This window comes from Physeter macrocephalus, chromosome 11 (assembly GCF_002837175.3).
Source record: "Physeter macrocephalus isolate SW-GA chromosome 11, ASM283717v5, whole genome shotgun sequence".
Classification (NCBI taxonomy): domain Eukaryota; kingdom Metazoa; phylum Chordata; class Mammalia; order Artiodactyla; family Physeteridae; genus Physeter; species Physeter macrocephalus.
Window position 1 is genome coordinate 37,204,959 of NC_041224.1, and position 23,497 is coordinate 37,228,455.

Sequence of the window (23,497 nt, forward strand, 5' to 3'; positions counted from 1 at the left end):
ATATTCTACTATAAAGAATAGCAGAAGACTGGTCTCTGTTCTTGTTGAAGAGGGAAACATGCTGTCAGGAATTGTGCAGGGCCTGAGATTTTATTTGCTTTCAAGCTAACAAACTAGCCTGTTAGAATTTGCTGCTACTTCTCTGGCAGAAGACATGAGACTCCCGGTTCAGAGACAAAGGACTTTCTCACTCATGGCAAAAGCAGTGGCCAGAGCTTCATGCTGGTCTGTGTCAGTTCCTCATGCCCCTCAAGTCTCAGGGAAAGATGCAAAGGCCCCTCATGGATGCCCACACATGTGGTGGGCATTACAGAAAGGGAACACTGAGCTTGGAGAATCTGCTGCCTTTGTAGTAAGCCTCCACTTTGTCCAGTGGACATGTTACCTCCTTCCTCCAGGATGCCTGTTGCAAACTCAGCCCCGGGAAGTGGTCTGGGTAAAGAGTGATCAGGGCATACCCAAGTTCTTGACTTGGCCTTTCCCATCTTGGACAGAGAAGATAATGACAGGTGTGGTTTCTTTCCCCACCACATCACTGACCTTTCCTAACATCCTGTTTTTCCACATTGAACTCCAGTTGTTGCCATGAAAGACCCCCCTAAGATAGTGATTACTGTGTCAAGTAATTGGGAAGCTTCAAGAGGATAATTCTGATAAAGCCCAACCCCATCCCTTGTAATTATAACACATGTACAGTTATTGTTAGCCATGGGTTTCATCGCTTATTTTTTACGCTATGAGCCTTTCCTCATCTTCCTTCATTATACCTTGCCTGATAACAGTCTCCTCTGGAATCTCTTTTTTATTCAAAGAAACAAAAACATGTTAAAAAAAAAACTGGTTAATTAGCTAATAGTAATGAATATAAGACCCTTTGTCCTCTGGACAACAATATTTTCAACAAACAGGGGAATCAAAATCCTAAATTTTGTATGTTTCTTAATGCGTAATTTCTCCTGGCTGTCACCTTTCTCTGTTGTGTTGTTAATATTCAGAATTTACTCGTCTTGGAGAGACGAGTAAATTTTTTTCTTTTTAACATCTTTATTGGAGTATAACTGTTTTACAATAGTGTGTTAGTTTCTCCTTTACAACAAAGTGAATCAGTTATACATGTACATATGTTCCCATATCTCTTCCCTCTTGTGTCTCCCTCCCTCCCACCCTCCCTATCCCACCCCTCTCATGGTCACAAAGCACAGAGGTGATCTCCCTGTGCTATGCGGCAGCTTCCCACTAGCTATCTAATTTACATTTGGTAGTGCATATATGTCCCTGCCACTCTCTCACTTCGTCACAGCTTACACTTCCCCTCCCCATGTCCTCAAGTCCATGCTCTAGTAGGTCTGTGTTTTATTCCCGTCCTACCACTAATCTCTTCATGACATTTTTTTTTCTTAGATTCCATATATATGTGTTAGCATACGGTATTTGTTTTTCTCCTTCTGACTTACTTCACTCTGTATGACAGACTCCAGGTCTATTGGAGAGAATTTTTAAAGAATTTATCATTCGTAGGTTTCCCTAAGTATCTCCTTTTGTTTTTGTTTTATACTTGATTCGTTATAGACATGATTTCCTTAATTGTATTCGAGGAAGTATGCAGAGTGGCCAGCAGCAAAACTCAGGATCCACCATGCAAGACCCACCTTGTCCTCACGCTTGCCATTTTGAATGACCTTGTAAAGAGATTTTATAGAACTTGGATTTCAGTGCTTGCCCATCAAAGGGCCGGGGTAAAGGCATTATTTAAGCCAGAAAGAGAATTCTGAAGAAACACATAGACACAATTCCAGGTGTGTAGTTATCTAGCAAAAAGCCATGCATTTAAAGAGCTAGAAGAAGAAAAATAGAAGTCTTTTTGGTGTGTGATTCCAATGAATATGCTCCATGAGACATAAAGCAGTGTTTGCCTCATGACGCTTATTCAAACAAAAGGTTATGATTTGTGTTTATTTTTGTGAGTAGCTTTACTTGGTTGCAAATGAGACTATATTCAAAATTAATGTTACTTTCAGAAGGGCATTCACTTCAACAGTCAGCACCAACTATGTCCCAGGTTCTGCAAAAGGTCTCGCTATCATTTGTGAAAACAGGTTGCGTTATCTCTTTCCCAACATCAAACATCTTCAGAAGTATCCCATTGCCTACAAAATAAAATCCAAACAGCGTAGCCTCTTCCCAACCCTACCTGTGCCTGCCGTTTCCCACAATTGAGGTCCCATCCTACTCTGTCTTTAGCGACTTCAGAGAGGACACTTGAGGTGACCCTAAGAATGTTACACAGGATACTTAGATGAGCCTAAGAGCCACCAAGAGCTTCTGGTCAAGATAGAGTTACAGGGACTGGATTTAAACTCCCACCTGAAACAAGAACAGCAACAAAAACCTGACAAAATATGAAGACATTGAACATCAGACAGTGAAGGACAGTGATCTTTGAAATATGGTCAACCAATGAGGGGAGAGTCTCCAGGGGACAGTGCAGGACGGGGAACTCAGGGGGATCCCTGCAGACTCCCTGAGTTGGGGAGACAGAGCTGAGGGTCTGAGGGAGACCGAGGCCTGGGGTTGAGAGTTCTCAGGACAGAATACTGGAGGGGAGAGAACCCTGGGATCTTCAGAGGGTCCCCCTGGAGTATTCAGTTGAATGCTGATTAGCCGATGCACATGAAGAAACTATTTGAGTCTGAGAAAAGGATTAGAGGTTACAGTGTCCAGTACTCAGATTTGGGAGTAACAAGTCTTCCCACATTTGTTCAGAGTTCTCAGAACACTCTGACCTCAGGAGTGGAGAATAATTAGCCCTAAGCTGAGACTTGCTTCAGTTCTACCTAACAAATCTTCAAAACATGACTCCGTTCTCTGTATTCACATTTGCATGGTATGTTAACTTTGTCCTCTGTAATATTATCATAATCACACCCTTTCTGGCTATTTTACAGGCAGTCTTGAGAACAAATGAGCAGGTTCTGAGGAAGGGGATTGGGCAAAGACTTCTGTAGTCACAGCAGCCTACAGAAAATTGGGGAACTTTCTTAAAGGATGCTATTGATTAGAACACATGGGTTCAAGTATCCATGAGCAAGACCTGTGCATGCTCCCAGACTAGACCATCATTTGAAACATTCACAATGCATGTACAAGTCATATTAACAAGGAAATATAATGAGTATGTCCCACCTCGTCTTGAGGACTTGTCAACCCCTTGATTAGAAAATTGAAACTAACCTCATTAATACCATGGTCTTTCTGGTGAAAGATCCATATTTCCTAATAATTTTTTGAGTATTTACAGTATTTTCTGCATTTATCGTATGAGTAGTATATGAGTATGTATATTGAAGGATATATAATTATTCTAAATGTTTGGTCATTTTTGTGAATCGTGGTTATTTTGTTTTTTCTATTTCTGGCATGGATTTGAGAGTAAATTATCTAAAGAAGAATGAATTGTATTTGGATAGTTAAAATTCTATGAGTGAACCCTCTGAGAGCATAAGACAAAGATATCTCATCTTGGTATCTTATTCATCTTATTCTTATTCATGATACTTGAAATTCTAGCTAGTGCTAATAGGCAAGAAAAGGAAATGAAAGGCATACAAATTGTGAAGGAAGAAATTAAACATGGAAGAAAATCCCAAGGTCACAGGATACTAGATAAATACAAATATTGATACAAACCACATTTCTATATTCTAGCAATGAATATGTAGAGATCAAAATTAAAAACATAAAAATAAACCTTAATCTAAACCTCACACCTTATTCAAAAATTAACTCAAAATGAATCACAGATTTAAATGGAAAATGTAAAACTGTAAAAACTTTTAGAAAAAAAAAGAGAAAATCACCACAATCTAGGGCTAGATAAAGATAAGTTGCAGACTGGGAAAAAAAATTTACAAACCACATATCTGACAACAGACTAGAATCTAGAATGCGCAAAGAACTCTCAAAACTCAGTTAAAAAAGAAAAAAAGGCAAACAATCCAGCTAGAAAATGGGAAAAGTTATGAGCAGAGACTTTACCAACCAGGATAAACAGATGGCACATGAGCACTTAAGAAGATCATTAGCTGTGAGGGAAATGAAAATTAAAACCACAATGATATATCATTACACACCTATCAGAAGTGCTAAAATGAAATAGTGATATCAAATTCTGGCACGGAGGCAGAGAAACTGGATCATTCATACATTGCTGGTAGGAATGTAAAATGTTTCAGCCACTCTGGAAAACAATTAGGAAATTTCTTATGAAACTAAACATTCAGTTACCATATGACCCAGCAATTGTACTTTTGGACATTTATCCCAGCGAAATAAAAACTCATGTTCACACACAGACCTGTGCACAAATGCTCCTGAGCTTTATTTGTAATAGCCCGAAACTGAAAACAACCCAATTATTTATCAGCTGGAGAATGAACAAACCTGGAACTCAGCAATAAAAAGGGATGAACTATTGATACATGCAACAACTTGGATGAATCTTGAGGGAATTATGCTGAGTGAAAATAGCCAGTTCTGAAAAGTTACATGCTTTATGATTCCAGTTGCATACCAGTCTTGCAATGACAAAATTATAAAAACGGAGACCAGACTACTGGTTGACAGGGGTCTGGAAAGGGAGATTGAGTGGGGAAGAGGGAGAGAGAGGTGAGTGTGTCTATAAAAGGGCAACACGGGCGGGGAGGGTGGATCCTTGTGGTGACGGAAATGTTCTGTCTTGACTGTATCATTGTCAATCATGGTTATGATATCATGCTATAGTTTTATAAGATGCTACCTTGGGGGAAACTGAGGGAAGGTTATCCAGGATCTCTCTATGATTTCTTAACAACTGCAAGTGAATCTACAGTTATCTCAAGAAAAGAAGTTTAAAACACTTGGAAATCTTATCAAAATTTTCAGTTACACTTTATCATTGACAAACACTGCCCACCTACTCAAATGTTGGCAATTTGAAGATTTTCTTAGACAGTGACTACCTAAAAATTATCAAAATTGTAAAATACATCACTTAGTATCTAAGAGTAATTTGATCAACCATGTATAAACCAAGAATAAACAAATGTGTCTATAAAAGGCCAGTTTCGATGATGAGAAAAGAAACCCACAATTGAGCATCCTCATCCTGGACCTTGACGGCAATGCCGAGGAGCCTGCCATCTGCGTTGCCAAGATGACGCTGACATCCTCCCGCATCTTTTCCCACAGGAACTGCTCTTCAGCGTGTGTGCCCTCAACGTCCTGTCCACCATCGTGTGTGCGCTGGCCACAGCCATGTGCTGCATGCAGATGGTCTCCGCTGACGTCCTGCAGATGGTGAGTGGTCCCCCTTCCTCCCCAGCACACTCAGAATGGCAGGCTCCAGCCCCTCCTCCCCAGCCAGTTTGAGACCAATGTATCATGGACACCGCTGGCTTCCATCCAGAAGCCCCAAGGACAATAAGCCTCGACAGCGCGTGGGGCTGGGAGATCCTTGGAGGTCACTCTGTGCCGCCCTCTGGAAGACAAAACTCACACATTTGTTGCCACTGATGTTTTTATTTTAGGTGTTGTTGGAGCTCCTTGTTGACAGGGTCCACCTACCATCACGTGCCTCTAGATACCCCCTGGTTTGTGCCCCTGAGTAATTTTAGCAACAGTCCTGTAGCCTGAGATGTCCTCTAGGCCCGGCACCTCCAGAGCAAGGCTCTGTTCAGAATTCACTTTTAATAAAGGAGGATTGTTTAGAAGATGAGTTCTTCTCAAATTGAAAAACTGCTCCTCTGTGCTTTGCAGATTTGCTAATTAACCCTGAGCTCAAAATCCAGCACAAGTCACTGGCCAGCCATCATTGGAACCTCTGTCCAGGGTCTTAGAGAAGAGGAAGTGCTGGTCCCCAGGGGAGTGATGAGGCCAAGAGCAGAGGTCACACACTTATTAATACATGCTCAATAAATAATGACGGCTCTTCGTTATTTGTGTGAATGGAACGCAGCCCACTCCTCAGTACGTTACCACTAAAGTCAGCAAATAAAGGGAAAGTGATGGGAAGACATTGGTGTTCATGCTAAGGGTAGGAACCCTGCCCTCCCTCTTTCCCATGGCCCCTCCAAGACCTTCCCTGCTTCCCCTCCCCAATGTTTTAAGCATCTCATGAAAAAAAAGGCAAGTTTTTCATATAGGAGCCTGTTTGATTTGTTGTTTCTCACCCACCCCGTGGCAGTACATCAGTTCGTCAAGATGCGGGGCCAGAGAGCATCATTACCCAGGCGTTAAAAATTCATTGGCTCTAATCGTGTGCAGCCTCTTTCTCCCTGTGTACATCCACACAGCTGTCACAACCGGGCCGACCTTTCCGAGAGGTGGCAGTTTTCTGAAAGATATCTAATTAAGCAGTTCTTCAGCAGCGATGAACTTCAGGCCTTGCTCGCTGAGGCCTCATGTTGGCGATTCTCTCCAGCGTGTCGTGTAACGGAAGGTTAAGTACTGTAGGGCTCCGGTCACCTCAGTAGATTTTACTCTTGATCTGGAAATATCACACCCATTTGGCCAAACTAACACAGCCACAGGGCTGGAAATACTGAAGGTTTGTATTCCCTAGGTTTTCAGAATTAAAATGCAAATTACCAACTAAGGAAGAAGAAAGTGTGTCGTAGCTAAAATAGTGTATGTGGTGAAACGTAACGTGCAGGTCATTGTCAGTCCTCCGTGTAGAAAGTGAGCGGCCTGGCATCCTGGGTCTGAGGTCAGCTACATCTGGGTCGGGGTCCCACGGCTTTTACCTACGAACCTCCTTGAACCTCTTTTTTCTCACTCAGGAGGGGCCCTGTTTAAATATCTGGTGAGAACTCAAATGTGAACTATTTTGATTCTTAAATACATGGAGGGAATACGTCCCGGTTTGTTATCGGGACATCGCAGCTGTGACCGTGAAGGCAGTGGTCCTCGATGTACTTTATCAACCAGATGTAAAGTATGGTTGCAATTACAACAGCTGCCATTAGAACCCCTGGCTGTTTCATGGCTAAGTATTATACTTGGTGAGTAAGTTTGCTTCAGACCCCTGGCTTGGAAATAGAAATCGATGAGTTTGCTGCTGGTGTGTTCTTCTCCTTTTGTGACCACGGACTATGGAACAGACCAGGCTCTACTCTCCTCAGAAGGCCGGTTACCCCACTGACCTGCAGAGCCACCGGGGAGCCCATGTCTGTGGCGCCCGTGGGACCAGCACCTGACCTTGGGCACATCACCACCCATTTGTCCCAGTTTCCTCTGCTCTAAGTAAGACTGTTTACATCCTACTGTCCTCATAGGGCCACTGAGAGGATGACTTAGATAACGTGTCAATGTGCTTTGAAAAAGCATGGTGGCCACATGGAGGTTGGCTGTTACCACGTGGGTCGGGGGCTGGGCCAGCCTGGCCACACGTGCTGTGTCCTTGGAGAAGAAGTGGGACAGCCCAAGGGGGTCATGGTTACGCCCTGACGGATGGGTCTGGGAGCTAAGTTATCCCTAAGGATGCCTCAGAAGCTCTTCTTAATTTTTTTACAAGTCTTTTTCTCCACCAGGTTTATTGAGGTATAGTTGACTTTAATTTTCTTACTTCATATTGTTAAACTCTTTAATTACAGAAGTAACATAGGACCATTGAAACAAATAAAATATAGAGATATATAAAGAAAAAGTTGATCATCTCCCCTCCCCCACTGCATTCTCCTGAGAACAATTTGCAGTGAATCTTCCCTTTGTTTCTTGATTTCTTAGGACTTATAGAAACATATGAAAATAGTCTGTCTTCCTTTTTTCCTCCCTCCCTCCTTTTCTCTATCTCTCTCTCCTTCCTTCCCTTTCTTCCTTCATTTATTCCTTCTTTTTTTGTCAAAATGGGATCACACCACGTATGTTACTCTACCACTTAATCTTATAACCTGAAACAATCATGGCCATCCAGCTAAGTCAATAGAAGGAGAGATGTTTGAATATCTGCAGTGGTCCATGAGATGGAAGTCACATCAGTTATTTGGCCATTTCTCTATCTGAGTTGCTACTTGTTTTTGATTTGGGTTCTGTCTCTGCCTCTGCAAATGGTTCTCCTTGTACATACAGTTATAACTCTCTTGACCAACCTGTGCTGACCTGACTGGCCAGCCAGCTGCGGTTCTCCATCCCGCCTGGAAGATGCGCTTCCTGCTGCCCACAGCACACCCCCACTCCCCGCAGCCTCTGCAGTTCACCCATGTGCCATGTCTGCTCCCAACATTTGGGTCATCAGGTTTCCAAGGGACAGTTGTATCTATCCCCAGACCAGCTTAGGCCAGTGGTATGTGGACTCTAAGTGCATATTCTAGTACTATGTGAGCCAGTGAAATATGAGTGCAAAAAGAGAGTTATGTCTATTACAACAAAATTGAGTGCTCTGGAAAGAGTCAGTGAAAGAGGGTCACTAAATATATTGCCGTCAGTTTAGAAGTGTGTCAGACAACTCTAAGGGGTTGGGATAAAAACTGAAAAAAATCGAAGGGATGTCTGCATACACATTGCTTCCCAAGTACCTTTAAGTTCTGGCTCTGCTGTAAAAACACAGAACTGGAAAGTCAGAGAATGTCTTACGGGTGTAGTTTATGCAGGAAGAACCACGGGGCACCCATCAGCAGACTGTGACTCACAGCAAAAGCCTTAGCCCACGTGGAAGGAACCCATAATTTTATTCTTATTTTTGTGGACCAGCATTTTGGGATGATTAAGAGTTTGGGGAGAATTCATATAATGAATGCATATCTACGTGAGATGCAAATTGTTATGTCTATTGTCAGAATTTATCAAGCTGAATTCCTCTAATGTGTTTGGAAGTAGTGGCAAAAGACCATCTGATGATAAAATTCAGTTCATTGATACAGTTTAGTGGAGAAAGCATTTACCTCCAAAGTGTCTATAATCTCATATTTTTAGTTTTATTTCCTAAGTGTAATCTCAGTTTTCCATTAAACTATTTTCCTCCCCATTTACTTTCTTTTTTTTTTTTTTTTTTTTTTCGGTACGCAGGCCTCTTACTGTTGTGGCCTCTCCCGTTGCGGAGCACAGGCTCCGGATGCGCAGGCCCAGCGGCCATGGCTCACGGGCCCAGCCGCTCCGCGGCATGTGGGATCCTCCCGGACCGAGGCACAAACCCGTGTCCCCTGTATCGGCAGGTAGACTCTCAACCACTGCGCCACCAGGGAAGCCCCCCCACTTACTTTCTTGCCAGCCACTTAGCCTCGGGGACATGGTCTGCTATTACCTGCATCTCCATTTCGCACGCACTTGTTAACTTCATCTTTTATTACAGTCATCTATGTTCTCCACTCATCCTACGCCTTGTAAAGTAGAGCTGCTTCAGAAGCTGTAGGCAGGGTACCATGGCCGTCATAGACACGCTACTGTGGACTTGCCCACGGAGCTCGGAATGGGTGCTGGCCAGACAGGGAGGCATGTAGTGCCCCCTGGGAGCCCCCAGATCACTCAAGTTCACTTGTATCTTCCCCTCTCCAGTTCTCCCCAGAGGCCGGCCCTCCTCTGACCCACAGTGACCTTCCTTGTGAGGTCTGGGTTCAGCAGAAAGGTCTCTGGGTCGTAGGTGCTATTACCCTATCAGATCAAGACCAATAATGGGTGTCTGCTTGACCTAAAAAGCCAGCTACAGCAGACAATCATAAAAATGATACATACCATGAACACTTTATTTTGGCTTTAAACATGCAAATGAGCATTTGTCCCCCAGTCTTGGTTTGGGGCCATGATCTTCTCTTTGATTATGGGTCTCTTTGGTGTATCAGGTTGTATTTACTGCATCAAATTCATGGAACTCGCAGCCTCTATGATTTCCAGATTTAGTTCCTTTTGATTGGAGTCAGACAAGTGAAGCCATCTGCATGCAGAACTCCCTGGATATTTTATGATTCTTCTCTACTCTGTTATGACTGCCTGGCCATGACCTACCTTGGCAGCAATTTCTGCTTAGCTATCGAGTCTTTCCAAAGCCTTCAACTCGGTTTTCATGGAACAAGCAAGTTTTCCCAACTGCATTCCTATTTCATTGCAAATTACAGTAGTAACTAAAACTGGTCTGAACCTGTTTGAGGAGGCAGCCCTGCTCATCCACGGGTGGCAGGACCAGAGAGCAGCTGGGTGACCGGGGCGGGCATCACTCCAGGGTCCAGAGCACAGGGGGAGAGCTCCAGCTCACCAACAAGAGGTCCATTCAGAAAACTTTTACTGTGGCAATAATCCTGCTCTTTCTCCCAAGGATAGCACGTGCCTAAGATGGGTCCCACCTCCCAGAACAAACCCCTGAGAATGGGCTTCTCCCCAGCAGGGTCTAAAATGCAAACTCCTCTTTTATGGATGAGGAGGGTTGGGCGATGATGCCCATGCCAGGTGTGTGAACACCTCAACCAGGTACCAACCTCACTTCGCTCACCAGGCACAGGTGTACCTTTGTCACCACACGGACCAACCGGGGCTTTTACAGGTGGCCCAGGGCAAGCACAACCCCCTGGGAAAGAAGGGATGCTTCAGGGCGCGTTTCCTCCCCAGCGCACCCAGATGCAGGCTTGGCTCTGCGCCTGGCCGTCACCCTGCAGATGAGGGGCCGAGGAGGGTGTGGGTGAGCAGCAAGCATATCTATGGGTCCTGAAGGATGACCAGGAGGCTGCTGGGTCAGAGGATGCGGGATCTGGGGAGAGAGAACAGCCTGAGTTTGGTACTTGGGGTTGGTTCAAACGGCAGATGGAGGAGTTTGGGGCATCAGTGGGTTAGTGGGTAAAGAAGCCGGAAACTAGGTGGGATTCAGGGAGCAGAGGTCTCGTAAAAGAGTTTTAAAAGGGAGTGACCTCATCATGCTGGATTAAACGTAGCTTTTTAAAAAATTATTATTTAATTAATTTATTTGCTTGGTTGTGCTGGGTCTTAGTTGCGGCTCATGGGTTCCTTAGTTGTGGCATGCGAACTCTTAGTTGCGGCATGCATGTGGGATCTACTTCCCTGAGCAGGGATCAAACCCAGGCCCCCTGCCTTGGGAGCAGGGAATCTTAACCACTGTGCCACCAGGGAAGCCCCTAAACAAAGTTTTTTAAAGCAGAACAAGAGGAAGAAGACCAAGGCAGAGAGATGATTTAGATGCTTCCGCAAGGAGGAGATAACCTGGGGGCTGCCGGGAGGTGGCAGTGAGGAGGGTGTGTTCACCTGTGGAGTGGATGCTTATAGAGCACCTGCTGGGCCCTCGGCACCAGACCCCATGATGGACCCCATGGCTGGGGCTCAGGAGAGAAAAGGAGCTCGACATAGCTCATACGGGGAGCTGGTTAGCCAGCAGTGGAAGGCAGAGGAGCCAGGAGGGCCTGGAGGTTACACAGAGACAACAGCAGAAGATCTGCCACCCTTAGAGCTGGAGGACATAGGGGAGGAGGGGCAGGAGCAGTGACAGGAACCCCCCTCCCTGCCTCCTCTTCACCAGGTTCCCTCTCGCGTCCCCCTTGCCAGAACCTAACAGGACGCCAGCTGGGACCGTGGGGTGCAGACCTTCAACACCCCTGTCTCAGGGCAGAGTCCAGAGCTGGTGACCCTGGGCTCCCATACAGACTCTGCCTCATCAGACAGATATTGAGAGGTGTCAAGGGAGATGTCTGTGTGACTCGCGGGCCTCCGGCTGTGGAAGCCAAGGAGCCTGGGTAAATGCTGCTGAGTCTGACATGCTTCCACAAAGATAGGCCAATTCCCCCCCTAGAAAGGCCATCTGGAGTTTAGGGCAGAAACGGAGATGGTCGTTTAGCCTTTAAAAAGCCTCCCTCGTGTGGCTGCATTGACTCATTTAAACCTGCTAATAGGATTGCCTGGACCTCCTCACCTCTCTCATTCCTGCTGGGACTGGCTCTTCCACAGAAAAGCGCTTTGGCTTTTGCATTTCATGCCTGAGTATGTTATTGATTTTTCTAATTTCTGATAAGGCTAATTCAAAATCTTCTCCCATGAGACCTCCAGGACCTTTGGCTTCATACTGGCTGCTCAGCTTCCTGCAGTAGCCGCAGGGCGAGCAGCTTTCCAAAGTCAAGGCTGGCAGACACATCCACCCTGCCCTTGGCCGTGGATGCACCTCTATCTCAGACCACTAAACATACAAACCATGGGTCACACCAGCTGGAGGGGCAAGGACCGTGCTCTGTGTGTGAAGAAGGCAGGTGTCACACGTTTAGACATGTGCAGCCTGATGTGTCACACATTTAGACACGCCCCCACCCACCCCCAGTTCTTTCTGCATTAGTCTAGAGCATGCTGATTTCATAGCATTGGACTGTATTCAGAATCACGACCTCACCTGTACTTGTCCAGAAATGTTCCACCACCCCACCCGCTACTGCCAGGAGGCACTTCCTACCACACAGCTTCAGTAGAGCTGCTGCCCAGCTCCAGCACCCTCGCTGGCTCCCCAGTGCCCCCAGAATTAGGAAGTAACTTCTAGAGCCTTACCGAAATTTGCTCTCCATAAACACATCTTCCAGTAGCTTACCTGTTCTTCTTGAGCTCGGAGCCCCTCCTGTGAGCCCACTCATTGAAATCCTCCTTATCATTCAGACCCATTCAAATGTCATCTACATTAACCCTTTGTGGATCTCTGCAGGTTCCTGCAGAGCTTGAAGGGTTCACTGTTTCCTCATGGAACTGTCCTTGCTTGGCCATGGACAGTTGACTCTGGGTCCTGGTCTCACCCACCACTTGCCGCCCTCCATGCAGTGGGAGGTCCCAGACCATAGTGTTCAGTAGCCTGGGGTCTGTCCACAGCTGGAGGCACTCTCGGGGAGGTGTCCCCTGGACCTGGAGCCGTGCCTCAGGTACCTTCATGCCATAGGTCATCTCTGGGGAGCAGTGGCCCATGGAAGGAGCAGCAGGTATTGGGTGGTGCCTCCCAAGAACAAAAATGGAAAATGAGGCAGGGGCAGCTTCATTTTAAGTGATTTGACCTCACATTGCTCAAGCAGCCTCTCAGTTTTGACGTTGCCCCCCAGAATGTTCTAGAGCTCATGAAGGATTCTTTTCCCTCAGAGCAGTGTTTTCCAAAGTGTGTGAATTCCCTAGAACTGCCAAATATTGATGGATACTATGTGTCCAAAGGGGCCCATCACAAAATATTTGAGGAATATTCTATGAATGGGCTAAACAATTTAATGGATTTTTTGGTGCAGGCCTTCTCAGGGCCTTGAACACACTCATAATGCACATGACAGGGCCCCAAGGAGGGAGTACCAAAGTGGCTTTGCCCAAGTTTATTTCACTGTAGGGGCTGGGAAGGGCGTGGGAGGGACATCCTGAGAGTCTGGTGTTTTCTCAGGAGCTCACTCCAGGAAGTGCTGTCTTCAGCCCTGGGCGGCAGGCACCCCTCTGACCACAAGCTCTTCATCAGAGGAGACAGGTTTAGTGGCAGGGACAGACCCTAAGTTCCCGGACTGTACTTTGCCTCAGAAGACAGGCATCTGCGTAGCAGCGTGGGAACCGAGCGTGATGAGGCTCCAGAGCAGGGGGTGTGATCCTCCCGGAGCTGCCGTTTTAAATGTGTGTTTAGCCGTCACGGTTTGACGGGTTAAAGTACCTGAGTTCCAAGCGCATCATTAAAGCTTCTGCACAGTTACCTTCGTTAGACATAATGAAGACGTATGTCATAACGTTAGAGCCACAGCAGCCGTCCTGATCACTCGGAACCTCTCTGTTTTGCAGTTCCTTCCACAAAGGGCGCCTTCCGTCAGCCCGGCCTGCATGACCCCGCACGGCACTGTCCTCCACCAGACCCTGGATTTCGATGAGTTTGTGCCCCCGCTGCCCCCGCCGCCCTATTACCCCCCGGAGTACACCTGCACGCCCACCACTGAGGCCCACAGGTGGGTCTTCCCTGGGGACACCTCCCTGAGCTATGCTGGGACCCAAGGATGGGAGGCCGTCATTGGGGGGTGGGCATGGGAGGTGCTCCTTGTCAGGGAAGGTGAGCAGAGGGGAAGGTGAGCAGAGGGGGAGGTGAACGAAGGCCTGTTGGATCAGACAGCAGAGCCCGGGGAGGTGGGAGGGCTCAGAGCCCCGTGCGTTTCCGCTGGCCTCACTGCAGGACATCAGAGAAGAAACCCAGCCAGGCAGGAGCAGCCCTGTTCCACTCTTCACGAAACACAGTACTGCTGTCGGTTTATGGTCATTTAATAGAACATGTCACATTTAATTAAAGATTGAATCAGCTGTATGATGGTTTTAATTGTCATGGAAAAGGCCATAGAGTTTCTTGAAAGTGTCAATATCTTTCCAGCAAAAAACGAAAGTGAGGACTGCCTAGTGAATGAGGCTTTTATTTCACGAACAAGAGAATTCCAGGCGGGGAATCGGTCTGATCGCTTTGAGGGAAACGGGAAGGGTCCGGGCTCCTTACCCAAGGAGTGATGTTCCGCGGTTCTGCCTTTCCAGGGGCCTCCACCTGGACTTTGCTTCCTCCCCATTCGGCACTTTGTACCGCGTCACCATCAACAGCCCCGGCCTGCTCTACCCCGCCGAGCTCCCGCCGCCCTACGAGGCCGTGGTGGGCCCGACCCCCGCCAGCCAGGTGAGGCCCGACCCCGACAGGCCAGTTCCCCGTTTCCGGTCCTGCTGCCTGCGCTGGCATCTCCCTCAGCCTTTCAGCAAACTGTGGGACGCTGGTCGTCTTAGCCGGGTCGCGGGGGAGAAGAGGCAGCAGGCACAGAGAGCAGATCCTGTAGAGACGGCAGCCAGGCGGGGATCCCAACCCCATGTCTGTGCTGACTTTCCTTGCCGCCCCCCTCAGATGTGCTGGGGACACAGTGCAGAAAGAGCTGGCCCAGGCTCTGACCCTTAGGCAGAGGCCCCCTGGGGTGGGGTTGGGCCACGGTCTGAGTATGCAGGGGTCTCTGGGCTGTTTCAGCTACAGGCCACTGTCAAAGTCATCCGGACACCTGAGAGAGCTCGTCTGGATTCCTGGTCTTGTCAGAGGCCTGGCGGCTACAGCCAGGGAGGTACCTGATCCCAGCGGGCAGGCACTTGGGACGTGCGGCCTCAGTTTCCTCATCTGTGAAATGGGGTCATAATAGTACTAAGCACATCGGATGGAACAGGATGTTTGTAATGGACAGGACTGGGCACATGGCAGGGTCTGACTCAGCAAAAGCCACATGCCCTTTCTTGGTATTATTATTCTCATCCTCATCATCATCGTTGTCATTGCTGAATATCAAGGGCCACCAGCCAGGGCAGAGAGATGTGAGCACCGGGAAAGGCCATATGGTGCCCAAGTGCAGACGGAGTGGTAGGGCCATGCGGGTGTCCCCCAGGGCACCACAGGGATTGGGGCGTGGTGGGCAGCCACAGCCACCAAGGGAGCAGGGGCACCGGGACAGGGCCGCAGCCACTCCTGGGCCCTGCGCATCAGTCAGAGGAGACACAGACAGACCCGGAGCGTCAGGGGTACGCTGTGATGTCTCAGCAGCCACGGAGCTGCCCTGACTCATGTCCCCGCCTGGAGCCCCCCGCCCGGAGGTGGTGCAGGCCCCGACCTCGCACTGTCGCCCTGTGAGACGGAGCCCGTGGTGAGCTGGCCGGGCGGCAGGGCCCATCCGTTCCCGCCACCCCCTGAGGATCAGCCCTGGGGCCCCCTGTGCTGGGCTCAGCGTCCAGGGGATGCGACCGGAGACAGTGCCGTCCACAAGGCGATCAAGTCCTGCAGGCCATGGCCGTGTGACGGGAAGGGACAAGGCTCAGCGCAGTGCAGGGCATCTCTGTGACAGGCTCTCCTCGGGGTCCTGGGGCGCAACTGCTCAGCAGCCCCTAGCCCCGGCCAGCCACCCAACCCACCCTGGCCCAGGCAGGGGCTCGTGACACCCCGGGGCCTCCCTCCAGGCCTGCTCCCACCGAGAGGTCCCGAGGCTCACCGGGCCCCCACGGCAAAGGGACTCGGCTGGGACTCCTGGCTGTTTTTCTGTCCACGGGAGAAACAGAGGGATGGGGCTATGAGGAAGGAGGCAGCGGTGTGAGCATGACTCTCATCTCTAGATTTATAATAACTGAAATTCTCTGGAATTTTCCCCTTTAAAGCGGAGCAGAGCATTCTGCCTTCCTGGAGTGGGTTTATTTTTCTCTTCATGATAAAAACAGTTCAAATCAATATTGTCAAGGGAAACCGCTTCTTGTGTTAACAGTCAGAGCCCTGAGTGGAGCCCCGGGTGCTGCAGGGCCCTGGGCAGGGATGCTGGTCCCTGCGTGTGTCCAGGGACCCTGGGAGATGAGGCCTCGGCCCAGTGGGCAGCAGGACGCAGGTCAGCAAGGAGAGGCAGGGATGCTGCTGGGGAGGGAGCAGCTCCTGCAGAGGCTCTAGGGAGGAGTGAGCATGAGATGGGGGGCCGACCCACCCACTGGGCCTCACTAGGTGCCAGGGTCATCAGAACATCCAAGCAAGTGTCCACGGCTGCTAGGATCTGAGGTCGGGGCCTTAGAGAGATCAGGGTTCACTGCAAAGATGGTCATGGAAGCCCTGGAGACCGGGACGGGTTGAGGCCCTAGGAGAGGGCATGGGGTGGGGTCCCAGAAAGCCTGGACTCAGAAACCAGTGGTCAGGGAGGAAGGCATGGGCCAAGTGCTGCCCGGAGGCTGTGAAGGACTGAGCCCCGTCCACCTGGCTCACCTTTTGAGAGGCTACCAGTCACTCTGGCAGGAGCAGCTGCTGGGGATGGGTGGGGCGGGGCGGGGAGGGGCATGGTAGGATCAGATGGCGTCAGGGAGCGGAGGGGATGGGATGTGAGGAGGGGAAGCAAGGGTGTGGACCACTGTTTCTAGCCTCCAGCGGGCATCCCGACTCCCTGGAGGGCTTGTCAATCAAATGTAGATGGCCGGGGCCACCTCCAGGGCTCCGGAGTCCAGGGTCAGGGGGCTGCTGAGAAACTGCATGGCTACCAAAGTCCCCACGGCGGCTGCTCCAAGGACACCTTTGGGGCCTGGAGTAAATCGCTCTGGCAAGATGCTCCATGAAGAGTCTGGATAGGAGGTAGTTAGGGGGGGATGGGTGGGAATAGAGTGGGAGGGGTTACCAAGGGGATATGCCAGGGCCGGAGGGCGGCGCCGGCTCCTCAGGGCCAGGGGAGGGAGGTCCCTGGAAGGCAGGAGGGGACTGAAGCAGGTGCAGACGGGCAGCTCGCCCTGTAACTAGCAGGGGCACCGAGCAGGGCGGCCAGGGGCCTGGAAACCCCAGGAAGCCCCCAAGGCTGTGTGACTCTCCTCGGCCACCTTGGGGGCGGGAGAAGCCCTGCCGCCTCCCCCTCTGCACGGCGACCCTGCCTTTTGCCCTCACAGAGCTGCAGGCTCCAGGCTGCCTCTCCTTCGTCCCTGTGAGCTGTTACTCTATGTCCAGAAGAGAGGAACCGTGCATGATTCACGGGTCTGTGTGCACCACCCCGTGGAGAGTGGCGGAGCTGGAGCCGGCGAGAACCCCCATGATGCTCCCGGCCTCGCCGGGCCTCCAAGGACCCGGCGTGCTGGGAAGCAGCCTCTGGTTTGGGTGTGACAGTTGATGCACCCCCGACACTTGCACCTAGTGTTTATCACTATTTTACTCTTTTTTTCTGAAGGATGATAATACTGGTTCTAAGACCCACGTGACCTCATTTTCCAAAAGAATGGGGAATTCTCTAAATGGAGATGTCTTTCGAAAGATTTTGGGGAGGAACTTTTGAAGGGCAAAGGCCTGTCTCACATTAGCTTGCGTTGGCTCAGAAACCGCCAGCTTACAAGCCCCTGCATGAATGTTATCCCCGGGAGGACGTGGCCCCCGCCCTTCCCTGGGCTGCCCGCCTGGACGGCAGCATCTGTGATAAATGGGCCGCCACAGGCACCCCCCACCGCCACCAGCACCGAAGAGGCAGCTGCACCTCGCCGGCTGATTCTCTCTGATCCCGTGGGCCGGCAGCACTTTTCAATTCCACAGACATCCCCCAGGGAGTCTGGGAGTCCAGGATCCCATCCCGCCCACGGAGGGGAGGCTGCACCTGCCAGCTCCCCCTTCCCCCAGTCCCCCGACGGGACAGCCAGGAGCTGCCATCTTACAGCAGGACTCCCGCTCCCTGGGCCAGGAGGAGGTTAATTACCCCCTTGTTAGGACAAACGCATATGAATGGCCTATTTGCACTTGTTTGGATAAAGAGAGGGAGACGCCCGCCCCCTTGGAAAGCAAGCAGATGCTGTGCAGGTCTGTGCGCGGCAGAGACCGCTCATCTGGACAGATTTTTCATTTGGGAAGAAAAGCCCCCCCCCTTGAGCCAGCACGTTCGTTTTGACCCGCGTGTTTCAGCCACATTCAGGTTCCGTTCTGACTTGGGTTGCGATGCATTCTCTTTCCCGTGGCCAGAGATTGTGGCTTTGGGGCAAGATTGGAGGGAGGGAGTTTCTTTCTACAGCAGGGAAGTGGCTGAGAATTTGCCTTGTTGATGCCCCTTTGTGAATGACAGCGTGTGTGCTGGGGGCCCCGTGAGACTGTGCGCTAGTCCACGGGCTATAGGATCGGGAGAGCAACGGGATTCCCTTCCTTGTGGTCACAGGACAGGGACGAATGGGCTTCTCTGGGGTTTCAGAGGAAGGACCAGCTGGGCCACCTTGCGTGGGACCGGGCGTGTGAACCAGGGAGGCTCATGGGGGCTTGAAGGGCAGGAAGGGGGTTCACAGAAATCATTTGGGTGCAGATTCCATGACCTGGGATGCCACACTATAGAGCTGCCTTTGAACAGTTGGGCGTTTGGGGTCGACGTGGCCCAGCAGTGCTTTAGGAATTTCGGTGGCAATATGGAAGGTGGGACAAGAAGTGGTGAGAAAGGCAATGGACGTGACAGAGGTGTGTCCAACCCCAAGTCCTCGAAGGTATTATTTTTATTTTCGAATGAAATGACCTTTACATTTGAAAGTCTGTAAGTGAAGTAGCTTCGAAGATTGCCTTGGGACATGAGCCGAAAACCTTAATGCACCTTTTCCATGATGGCTGATAACTGCCCCCAAGAACAGCTTTTTGTAAACCTGGGACATAGCCAGCTGACCTCACCCAGGAGTGGGAAACTCATTACAGAAATAGGGCAGAATTTCCATATAGGACGTCTTAGCCCCCAAGTTCCTAGGAGAAAGGGAGAGGAGGGGAACTTGGCTTATTTGCCTAAATGCCGATTGAGTTTTCAATTACGATAAGTGGTCAAAACAGTGCATCTGGGAATAAATAAATGCAGGCGTTGGAGCGTCCACGTTACATCATACATGCGGCTTCTCCTTTCACAGCCCTGCGGGAGCTGTGTTATAAACCTTTATTGCTAAACTCGGATTTCAACTTCAATTCTATGCCGCAAATATATCTCTTCCACTGCCTTTGTATTTCATGGACAATACCCTGTGAAGTGAGCAGCCTTGCTGTGGCAAGGTGGCCTTGGACTTCAGGGGAGGCCACGTTCAAATTCAGCGCTTGACACCCTGCTCGCCAGAGGTGATGAATTCCCCGCTCCCAGGAGCTGTCTCCTCTTGAACCAAATTTGACCAGGAGCCAGAGGGAAGCCAGCGATGCTTCTGCAAAATATGACACGAATCCAATTTCCTCCTGACCTTGTCTTACTGTGTGTTTTATTTCTCTTGTTTTATGTATATTTCTTTATTACCAGAAGCTTTTTTTTCAGGCCTGAAGTTGCCACCCACCCCTACAAAAAAGAAAAAAAGAGTCCAGTTGAGGGTTAGATACAGGAAGAGAGGTATGAAAGGAAACGAACCTCTGGGGCATTGTTCCTTTTTTTGATTTGGCAGGAGATTCTTGGCAGAGATTTCCCACACAGGTTATTGGTGTGGGGTGGTGTGAATTCTCCCATCCTATCCCCTCCCTGGCAGAGAGGGAGCGTTGAGTGCAGGATGGTGGGATCCAAGGGACCATTTGAGCAGCTCTCTGGGTCTCTGGTTGGGGGCAGCCAGCAGCCCGGCACCTGCTGCAATGCCAGCCCGCTTGACAGAGGAGAGGTGGGCGCCATCAGCTACCCGATTGAAGGGGCAGGAAACCTCAGAAATATAATTACTGAGCTGGAACCAGACCAGGCCGCAGGGGCCCGCCTCACCTTCCCTGGCCTCCCCCAGCTCATTATTGGCAAATAGTTCTGAAATACCACAAAGGTCCAGAAATCATTTTTTGAGATGGCACAGGGGCACGTGCATACAGGGTTCATCGCCTGCAGGCGCACGGCCTGGGAAGGGCCGCTGTGCCCTAAAGCAGCAATGGGACAGACGCGCTCGCGTGGGGCAGATCCAAGCCCGGCAAGTGGGGAGCAGACGTGCCCCATCCCTGCCCAGCAGAGGAGGCTGGTCTCTCCCCTCACATTCCTGAGGCCTTTCTTCTCATTCAAGAAGAAAGCTGCCAAAGTGTGATGATGGTCCAACCGCATTCGAGCTTCACAGCCAGCCTCCACCAGGAAGGGATGGCATCTGACTAGGCTCGGGGCCCCGCATTCAACCCGGCGTAGGCCCCATGTGCGGCTGGGACCCTGGCAGAGCTTAGGCAGGGAGGGCGGCCTTGGGAGAAGCCTCTTGATCCCACGTGCGGAAGGCAGGAGGGAGGGCAGGGCACATGCAGCTCTGGGGCGTCCAGAGCTCGTTCAATGCCCACTTGTGTCCAAACTGCCAGCCTGAAGCATTAGGGTCCCATGAGTGTTGGTGTCGTGGACTTACTCTTCAGGCAAGAGAGGAGGGGGTGGGAAGTGAGGGCAGGGGCTGTCCCACCTCCTCTGATGACAGGGGGGACCCTGTGTGGCCTCCGCCAGCCCCAAATGGTGCCCGTAAGTGGAAGGTGAGAGGGCTCAGGGTGGGCCCTCGGGGGGGCACACGGTTCTCATTGCAGAAGGTCAGAGGAAGGGCCTTTGGCCTTGGCAATGGCGTCTTCACCCTCCCACCCCCCGCCCCATACATTTAGGGGAGAAGATTGCAACCTGAGCACCTGTCTCTAGAAGACAAGCTCTAGGGTCAGCCTGCCTTTCTGGAGGCTGCTGTGATGTGCCCCACAGACAGCAGAGTACCCACGCGCGGCCTCCTCTTTCTTCCCGTAGATTCCAAGTGGGGACCCGCAAGTGACCGAGCCCGGCTCCGGGGACCCAGACGCCACCGCGGGCTTCAGCACACAAGGTAATCGTACCCTTTTCAGTCTTTGAAACACTAAGTTGGTAGTTTTCCAGGCTGTGTCTCCTCCCTTTACCTTCTCTTCTCTGCCTGCTCCTCCCTCCTCCATCTCTTCCTCTTTAAGGGGGCGGGGGGGGGGGGCGCGGAATTTGCTGCAGCCTCTCCTGCTAAGTACATGGAAGCTTCCACATGTCCTCCTTCCCTGCCCCCAGTGGTCAGAGCTGGGAGTCCTCATGCTTTCCCTGGGGGGCTTTGTCCGCCTCCCCCAGCGCCCTTTCTCTCTCACTCGAGGAGTATGGTTTTGAAGAAGAGTGCGACACAGTCTGCGATCGACCCTTTCCAGAGCAAAATCGTACCAGGCTAACGTCCGCTCAGTCCCCCCTCAGGAGGAGGCTGGGCTGGGCCAGGGGGGGATCCAGAGCTGGGGGCTCCCTGCCCACTGGCTGCGGAGGGGGAGGCTGGAGGGCAGGGGCCTGAGGTTGTGTCCTGGAGGGCGTGGCAGGAAAAGTGTGAGAAGTCAGATCCCAAATATGGGGTGGGAGCCACAGGACAAACCTCGGGGTAGGGAAGGTGGTCCGAGGTGACGGGAAAGCAGACGACCTTGGCAGCAGGGGGAACAGATGGGTGGGGTGGGGGGGGCGTCCCTGGGGAGCTTTCGTCTTGAGGTCCCCAGCAGGCTCGTGTGGGTGCATTTATTTGGAGACCAAAGTCAGCCACCTTGGGAGATGACTAAGCGTCCCAGAAAGGTCCGTGACTGTGGTGGCCCTCTGTGCTGCTGCCATCCCCGCTTCAAGTAACGTCTAAGAGAAATAAGGAGGGGCCGTCCTTCATGAGGCCACCTCTGAGCGGCAGGAGCCCCGGGTCGCTACAGTTGAATGTGGAAGTGACCTTGCCCTTCCCTTGGTGACTCCAAGGGGCCATCAGGAGCTTGTCTAAGAGGTGGCATCCAGTGAACACCTTTCCAGAGGCTACTCCAGGGTGCAGTGCCTTCTAAAGCTTGGTGGGGGGGAAGGCCTGCAGCCGGGCCCCCCATTCCAATCACGTGATTCCCACACACCACCAGTTCTCCAGGAAAGCATGGTTAGAAAGGCCAGGCAGCATGGCGGCTCCAGGGCCCGTTTCTATCTGTAGCCTTGGGGCAGGTGGGGATGGACAGGGTGTCTGGGATGCCCTTCGGGAGGCGTTCAGCAGGGCTGGGCCCTCCTCACTGCCTCACTACCCTGGGGGGTTAGCTGGGCTCCACCGAGAGATTCAGAGGGGCCAGCCCTGAGGGTAGGCAGGAACATACAAGAAGCTCTGGCAGGGGGCTTGCAGGCCAAGCAGGTAGTAACAGGGAATTTCTGTGTGGGGTGAGGTTGAGGTCAAGGTCATTTTTTTTGCTGGTATATGTCCAATTGTTCCAGGCTGTTTCTTGCTTTTGTACCTTTGTCAAAAATCAGTCAAGCATAGTTGCATGGGTCTGCTTCTGGGTCCCTGTTCTGTTCTGTCCCATTGATCTGTGTGTCAACCCCTCTGCCAATTCCACCCTGTCTTCATGGCTGTCGCTCTGTAATAAGCCTCAATATCAGGCAAGGGATGCCTCCCACTTCATTCTTCTTTGTCAAGATTGCAGCTACTGTAGGGCCTGTGCCTTTCCATATCCATTTTTGAATCAGCTCACCTGTATCTACAAAATACCTTGCTGGAACCTTTTTTTTCTATTATTTTTTAAGATCGATCATTTTTTTCAATTTTTTTAATACATCTTTATTGGAGTATAATTGCTTCACAATGCTGTGTTAGTTTCTGTTGTACAACAAAGTGAATCAGCCATATGCATACATATGTCCCCATATGCCCTCCCTTTTGAGCCTCCCTCCCACCCTCCCTATCCCACCCCTCTAGGTGGTCGCAAAGCACGGAGCTGATCTCCCTGTGCTGTGCTGCTTCCCACTAGCTATCTATTTTACATTTGGCAGTGTATATATGTCGATGCTTCTCTCACTTTGTCCCAGCTTCCCCCTCCCCGCTCTGTGACCTCAAGTCCATCCTTTATGTCTGCGTCTTTATTCCTGCCCTGCCTCTAGGTTCATCAGTACGATTTATTTTAGATTCCATATATATGTGTTAGCATACAGTATTTGTTTTCCTCTTTCTGACTTACTTCACTCTGTATCACAGACTCCAGGTCCATCCACCTCACTACAAATAACTCAGTTTCGTTTCTTTTTACGGCTGAGTGATATTCCATTATATATATGTGCCACATCTTCTTTATCCATTCATCTGTCGATGGACACTTAGGTTGCTTCCATGTCCTGGCTATTGTAAA

The 23,497-nt window shown here is 50.5% G+C and overlaps 1 protein-coding gene across 1 annotated transcript in view; it reads left to right on the forward strand.

Moving 5' to 3' along the window:
• ENTREP2 (endosomal transmembrane epsin interactor 2) overlaps positions 1–23,497 on the forward strand; it is a 426,858-nt gene that overhangs the window by 391,351 nt on the left and 12,010 nt on the right. The window contains exons 5-8 of the mRNA XM_024129669.3: positions 5,227–5,334; positions 13,741–13,901; positions 14,470–14,605; positions 21,117–21,192. Of these exons, the coding sequence (XP_023985437.1) occupies positions 5,227–5,334; positions 13,741–13,901; positions 14,470–14,605; positions 21,117–21,192 (481 nt within the window). The remainder of the gene's footprint in view (positions 1–5,226; positions 5,335–13,740; positions 13,902–14,469; positions 14,606–21,116; positions 21,193–23,497) is intronic.